This window comes from Gobio gobio (genome assembly GCF_949357685.1).
Source record: "Gobio gobio genome assembly, chromosome: 11".
In the NCBI taxonomy this organism is placed as follows: domain Eukaryota; kingdom Metazoa; phylum Chordata; class Actinopteri; order Cypriniformes; family Gobionidae; genus Gobio; species Gobio gobio.
This window is the reverse complement of record NC_137104.1, coordinates 57,092,464-57,099,963: the sequence shown is the minus strand read 5'-3', so window position 1 is coordinate 57,099,963 and position 7,500 is coordinate 57,092,464. Positions and strand designations below refer to the sequence as shown.

The 7,500-nt window shown below is 54.7% G+C and overlaps 1 protein-coding gene across 1 annotated transcript in view; it reads left to right on the top strand.

Moving 5' to 3' along the window:
- enpp2l (ectonucleotide pyrophosphatase/phosphodiesterase 2-like) overlaps nt 1–7,500 on the top strand; it is a 38,560-nt gene that overhangs the window by 17,522 nt on the left and 13,538 nt on the right. Inside the window, exon 11 of the mRNA XM_079828339.1 lies at nt 5,772–5,844. Coding sequence (XP_079684465.1) covers nt 5,772–5,844 — 73 coding nt within the window. The remainder of the gene's footprint in view (nt 1–5,771; nt 5,845–7,500) is intronic.

Sequence of the window (7,500 nt, the reverse complement as noted above, 5' to 3'; positions counted from 1 at the left end):
CGTAGGGGTCACGACATACGGAACCCAGCCTGACACAAGTTCCACCAATGCATACAAGTGCCAGACCTGGCGTCGGACGCTCCGCAACATCCGACTGCCGAGGGGTGCGGAGGACTCAACAGGGTTCGCCAATCCTGGGGAACTCGACTGGAGAAAATAAGCGCACGTATCCGTTCCAGGGGAAGGGAATGGCGCAGCAAGCCGACACTAGAACGGGCACTTCAGTGAAGCTGACTATGGGAAGCGAGCACACGAGAAGCCACCGGCTCTACACGCAGGCTATAAAACCTAGCGAACGTGTTAGGTGTCGCCCAGCCCGCAGCTCTACAAATGTCTGTCAGCGAGGCGCCACGAGCCAGCGCCCAGGAAGAAGCTACACCCCTGGTGGAGTGAGCTCTAACCCCCAGCGGGCAGGGCACGTCTTGGGATTCATACGCCAAGACGATGGCATCCACTATCCAGTGGGCCATCCTCTGCTTGGAGACAGCCTTCCCCTTCTGCTGGCTTCCGTAACAGACGAAGAGCTGCTCTGAGGTCCTAAAGCGTTGCGTTCTGTCAACATAGACGCGCAGAGCGCGAACTGGACAGAGAAAAGCCAGGGCTGGGTCTGCCTCCTCCGAAGGCAGCGCTTGCAGGCTCACCACTTGGTCCCGGAAGGGAGTAGTGGGAACCTTGGGCACGTATCCAGGCCGGGGTCTCAGGGTCACCTGAGAATCACCCGGCCCGAATTCCAGGCACGATTCGTCGACCGAAAATGCCTGCAGGTCCCCTACCCTCTTAACTGAGGCCAATGCAATCAGGAGGATTGTCTTTAGAGACAAGATCTTAAGCTCTACTGACTGTAAAGGCTCGAAGGGCGCCCTCTGCAGTGCGGTCAGCACCAGAGTCAAGTCCCAAGAGGGTATAGAGGAGGGGCGAGGAGGATTTAGTCTCCTCGCTCCCCTCAGGAACCTGACGATTAGATCATGCTTGCCTAAGGACTCACCATTAACGAGGTCATGGCTTGCGGCGATAGCGGCAACATATACCTTGAGGGTGGAGGGAGACAGCCTTCGCTCCAACCCGTCTTGAAGGAAGGATAGCACAGATCCGATCGAACACTTCCGGGGGTCTTCTCGGCGAGAAGAGCACCAGTCGACGAACAGGTTCCACTTCAACGCATATAACCGTCTCGTAGAGGGGGCTCTGGCGGAAGCGATGGTGTCGACTACCGCTTGCGGTAGGTCACCTAGAACCTCCGCGTTCCGTCCAGGGACCAGACATGGAGTTTCCAGAGGTCTGGACGCGGGTGCCATAGGGTGCCCCGTCTCTGAGACAGGAGGTCCTGCCTCAGAGGAATGGGCCAAGGAGGTGCTGTCACGAGGAGCACTAGTTCCGGGAACCACGTCCTGTTGGGCCAGTACGGAGCTACCAAGAGGAGATGCTCCTCGTCCTCCCTGACCTTGCACAGTGTCTGTGCAAGAAGGCTCACTGGGGGAAACGCATATTTGCGCAGAGCCCGGGGCCAGCTGTGTGCCGGTGCATCCGTGCCGAGGGTCCCCTCGGACAGGGAATAAAACAACTGGCAGTGGGTCGTGTCGTGGGCGGCAAACAGATCGATCTGTGTAGCCCCAAAGCGACTCCAAATCAGCTGGACCACCTGGGGGTGGAGTCGCCACTCTCCGGGGAGCACTGGCAACCGTGACAGCTCGTCGGCCGCACGATTGAGCAGGCCCGGAATGTGAATAGCACGAAGGGACCTCAGATGCTTCTGACTCCACAGGAGGAGATGGCGGGCGAGTTGGGACAAACGGCGGGAGCGTAGACCACCTTGTTTGTTGATGTACGCAACGGCCGTTGTGCTGTCCGTCCAGACCAGAACGTGCTTGTCTTTGAGCGACCCTTTGAGGCGGCTGAGAGCAAGACGAACTGCCAGCAACTCTAGGCAATTGATATGCCATTGCAGTTGGGGCCCCGTCCACAGACCCGAAACTGCAAGCCCGTTGTACGTGGCACCCCAACCCGTGGGTGAGGCATCCGTGGAGACAACATGATGCCTGGACACTTGTTCTAGAGGCACTCCTGCCCGTAGAAATGAAGGGTCCGACCACGGAGTGAGGGTTTGGCGGCATCTCGGCGTCACTTGGACACGGAGGGACCCGCTGTGCCACGCCCATCTCGGGACTCTGTCGTGTAGCCAGTGCTGAAGCGGTCTCATATGGAGCAGCCCTAGCGGCGTTACTGCGGCTGCTGCTGCCATATGCCCCAGGAGCCTCTGAAAATGTTTCAGTGGAACCGCTGTACTGCGTTTGAGCGTACTCAAGCAGCTCAGCACCAACTGGACACGCTCCTCTGTGAGGCGCGCAGTCATGGCGACCGAGTCGATCTCCATCCCGAGAAAAGAGATCCTCTGTACGGGACAGAGTTTGCTCTTCTCCCAGTTGACCCGAAGACCCAACTGGCTGAGGTGCCGGAGCACCATGTCCCTGTGTTCGCACAACTGCTCCAGCGACTGGGCAAGAATCAGCCAGTCGTCGAGATAGTTGAGGATGCGAACACCACGCTCTCTCATGGGAGCAATGGCCGCCTCCGCGACTTTCGTGAAGACACGGGGCGTCAGGGACAGCCCGAAGGGCAGGACTTTGTACTGGTATGCCCGTCCGTCGAAAGCAAAGCGTAGAAACGGTCTGTGTCGAGGGAGAATCGAGACATGAAAGTACGCGTCCTTCAGGTCGATCGCTGCAAACCAATCCTGGGGACGGATGCACCTGAAGATGCATTTCTGCGTTAGCATTCGGAACGGCATCCTGTGGAGGGAGCGGTTCAGGTAACGCAGGTCCAGGATAGGTCGTAACCCGCCACCTTTCTTGGGTAATATGAAGTACGGGCTGTAGAACCCGGACTTCATATCGGCTGGAGGGACCGGCTCTATCGCGTCCTTCGCCAATAGGACAGCGATCTCCGCCTGAAGCACCGGGGCGCCCTCCTTCGGTATAGATGTGAAGTGGACTTCGGGGGACGCCGGGCGAACTGAATCGCATAGCCGAGTCTGATGGTGCGGATGATCCAGCGAGACGGGCTGGGGAGCGCTAGCCAGGCCCCCAGAGACCGAGCAAGCGAGATCATCGGCACCACGGACGTACCCGGAGCGGGGCAGCGCAGCGGAACGCAGGGGCCCCAGGACAACATGGGAGTGATCCGTGCAGGGGTCTGGGTCTGACACACGACCTGCATTCGCTGAGGGGACGGGCGAGCGTGGGGAGGCACATTGTGTGCGTCCGCACAACCGACGCCCCCTGTTGGCGAGGAGAGAGGTGTCTGAGGGGTACGAGGCATGGTAGCATCGCATACCGCCAGACGCGCTCTCTTGGCACCCAGAGATGTTGGAAATCGCTCTTTTATTGAAAATTTGGGTGCCACTGACACTGAGGCCAGTGGCGGAACAGAAAAACAAATGGTGTTCCCCCGGTCCTCCACCGGGGGAAGGAGTGGTGCTGCAGCCATCTCCTGAAGAGCAGTTTCCTCCATCTCTGGGCGGCCCGTCTCAGGGTCTCTTCCGACGACGCTTGCCACCTGGCTTGGCAGCGGCCTGAGCGGGCTGGACGTTCTTCCCGCGACCGGCTCCACGCCCACGGCCGGTGGAAGGCTGCGGCTGGGCTGGGGCGGGAGCGGGGGCGGCCGCAGGAGGACGTCCTCGGCGACGGGCAGGTGGAGGTGCTGCAGCCGGCGGCTGGGTGGAGGCAGCAGCGGGCCGCCGGTGCAGGATGTGTTTTATGGCCTCCGTCTGCTTCTGGGCGGCCGAGAATTGCTGGGCAAAATTCTCGACCGCGTCGCCGAACAACCCGGCCGACGATATGGGGGAGTCCAGGAACCGGTTCTTGTCAGTCTCCCTCATGTCGGCCAGGTTGAGCCAGAGATGCCGTTCCTGGACCACTAAGGTGGACATCGCCTGACCCACGGAACGGGCGGTAACTTTCGTCGCCTGGAGGGCGAGGTCCGTCGCCGCCCGGAGCTCCCGGAGGAGCTCTGGGTCAGACCTACCCTTGTGCATGTCCATGAGTGCCTGGGCCTGGTGCACCTGGAGCAACGCCATGGCATGCAAGGCAGACGCGGCCTGTCCGCAGGACCTGTAGGCCTTCGCAGTCAGACTGGACGAAAGTCCACAGGCTTTGGACGGGAGACGAGGATCACCACGCCACTCGGAGGCGGTCGCCGGACGCAGCTGCATCGCGACGGCGCGTTCGACTGGCGGGATCCTCTCGTAACCCTTGGCCTGTCCACCGTCAAGGGTAGTGAGGAGGGAGGAGCCTCCAGGTCTGTTTCTGGCACTGAAGGGTGTCGTCCACGACCTGGAAAGCTCCTCATGCACCTCCGGGAAGAATGGCACTGGGGCGGGACGCTGAGAACCAGCGCGACCCCCCCCCCCCAGGAACCAATCATCCAACCTAGAAGGTTCGGGACGTGGTGGAGGATTCCACACAAGCCCGACCTTTTCGGCGGCCCGGGAAAGCATAGCCGTCAACTCGGGGTCCGACTCAACCGTTGCCACTCTCCCAGAGGGAGGCAGTACAGCTGAATCCTCATCCTCCGAGGACTGGAACTCCCCCTCCGATGCTGCGATCGACATCTGCTCGTCCGCGGGCGCTCCGAAAGAGATGACTGGGCGCCCGTGGGCGGGACCAGCGATCTCTTCCGGTGGCGCCACCGGCAGCGGTGCTTGTGAGGGTTCAGGGACCTGCGTAGGGACACTAGGCGGGTTTGTCCTGAACGTTATCCTCAGATCACCCCGGTCATCCGTCGAAGTAGGTCTATCCTGGTTAGGGATAGCTCTAGATCGAGGTATGGGGAGGGGGACTCCGCCTTCCCGGAGGTAGGTGAGTCTAGATCTAAGCACCGCAATAGTCATGTTCCCGCAGTGAGAACACGAACTATTCACAAACGCTGCCTCAGCGTGCTGTAAGCCCAGGCACGTGATGCAGTGAGTGTGGCCGTCAGCGGGCGAGAGGGAACGATCGCATCCAGAAACGCACGGGTGGAATGACATCTTGAAAAAGACGCAGTCACACCCGTGTTGCTCTTTTTGTGAGGAAACGCTCTTTTAGAGAGTGCTGAAGCACCCAGGGAAACCGCGGCAACACACAGGGGATAGTGCAGCCTGTGTTTGCTCTCAATGGAACGCCCACCGATACCAACAGGTGCTGTGATAACAGCAGTTGTTCCTTGCAGCTTGAGTTCGCGGTCCCGCTGGAAAGTGCCGTCACAAAAAGTGCCGTTCTCTGTCTCTTCGCTGAGTTAATCAGGAAAGCAGTCCGTACTTCAAAACGCCGGTTCGGCTCCGAAGTGAATGACGTCAGTGCGGTGCTCTCGCTTCCTGTTTATACCCGCTGCGCGGGGCGGGGCGCGAGATGCAAATCTCGCACGCCAATTGTTCATTGGCCTGTTCTTAAGTTCTCGAAGCTGATAGGGGCTCTCTGAAGTGATCCCAATTCGTCGGTATTACCGACGTACGTCGTAGTGACCGACTGAAAGGGAACTACTACTGATGTCTCGATTAAATGGATTTTTTCTCAATTTCTGAGGACTAAATGAGTAATTATAGCCATTCATCATATTGAAAATCATCATTTTGAACAATAATAGGCTTTTAATTTAAGCAAACTTGAAACATTATTCACATAAGTGCCACATTCATCTGTGTCTTTAATAAAGTGTGTATAGTGCTGTTTCTGTCTCAGGTTCAGCTCTTCAGTTCTAAGTGTGCACTTTATGTTGTGTGTGGTGTGTTTTTCCAGACCGTACGTCTATGCTGTCCACTCGGAACAACCGGATACATATGGACACCTCCTGGGCCCGCTGAGCAATGAGGTGAAACACACACACACACACACACACACACACACGTTGAGTAGTATCTGACATTGAGACGAGGGTAAATGTGACATTGGCTTTAACTCTGAGAATACAGCAGAATATCCAGAGGAGTTTTACATCAGTCAGATCAGTTTCCAACACTAATCAATGAACAAACTAGCCTGACGTCGTCATACTCAGTTCTAGTCAGAATATGAGTCTGATCTGCTCTGTTGGGCTGTGATTATGGGGTGTGTTTCAACCGAACCAGGAAAGACCTCAATTGGATAGACCTACAACCAATCAGAGCAACGGAGCGACGCATAACATTAGTTGTCAAATGTCAACAGAACTCAACTGACCTGTGTTGCCAAGTCCACGGGTTGAAGCGACCCCAATTATCGGATATACAGACCCAGGAATGCGAATTTTAGCAGCAGCCCTGCCAACATAACACAAATTTTACCCCCCAAATGCTTTTTTTCCTGGAGAACCCCCCCAGAAAGCTATTGGGCTTGCTATTGGGCTTTTTTGGCTAGTTTTGAGTAGCAATTGGGCGGGTTTTGTTGTAAAAACTTTTGTTGTCAACCCTGTGCACGCACGCTGGAATAAGTAACGTTAGAAGAAGAAGTTGAGTGTAAACGATCTTTGCTAGTGTTGTACACAGGGTACTTACCAACACCATCATAATTTCTGAGAGAGATAGTAAAGGTGAACTTATATACGAACAAGTTCTCCGTTTAGGATTAGAACAAACTCAACCCAAGCGGCTTTGATGATGTGATGATGACGTTACTGTTGATCATCTGTCCATCATCGTCTAAAGCCCGCCCTCATGATTTCATTGGTCAGAAGAGTTTCTGTTCTGGCATAATTACTTCTCTACCGATCAAGTCCAGACCGAATTCCCTGAGCTCAAATGTTGTGGGCGGGGCTAAGTTCAGCTGGCATCCAGGCTATGAACAAACGAGTGTTGAAGAAGAATCTGGTTGTCTTTTTTTAATAGTGTTCTAGTGAAGTGTAGCTTCAGATCAGTAGTGATGACGTACCTTACACTCCTGCTCATGCACAAACAGCCGTTCGACCGGACACTATATCGCCAAAGGTGTTGTTCACATGTACATGAGCTTTAATGCCATCCCATTCTTAATTTGTAGGGTTTAATATGGAGTTGGGACAGGAAGGGGCCGTCCCCAAACTGGTCCCACAAAGTTGGGAGCATGAAATTGTCCAAAATGTCTTGGTGAAGCATTAAGAGTTCCTTTCACTGGAACTAACCCCTGAAAAACAACTCGTTACATTGTATCATTCTTCAAACGTTAAGGGAACGTTACATTGTATCATTCTTCAAACGTTAAGAGAACGTTACATTGTATCAGTCTTCATACGTTAAGAGAACGTTACATTGTTTCATTCTTCAAACGGTAAGAGAATGTTACATTGTATCATTCTTCAAATGTTAAGAGAACGTTACATTGTATCATTCTTCAAACGTTAAGAGAACGTTACATTGTATCATTCTTCAAACGTTAAGGGAACGTTACATTGTATCATTCTTCAAACGTTAAGAGAACGTTACATTGTATCATTCTTCAAACGTTTAGAGAACGTTACATTGTATCATTCTTCAAACGTTAAGGGAACGATACATTGTATCATTTTTCAAACGTT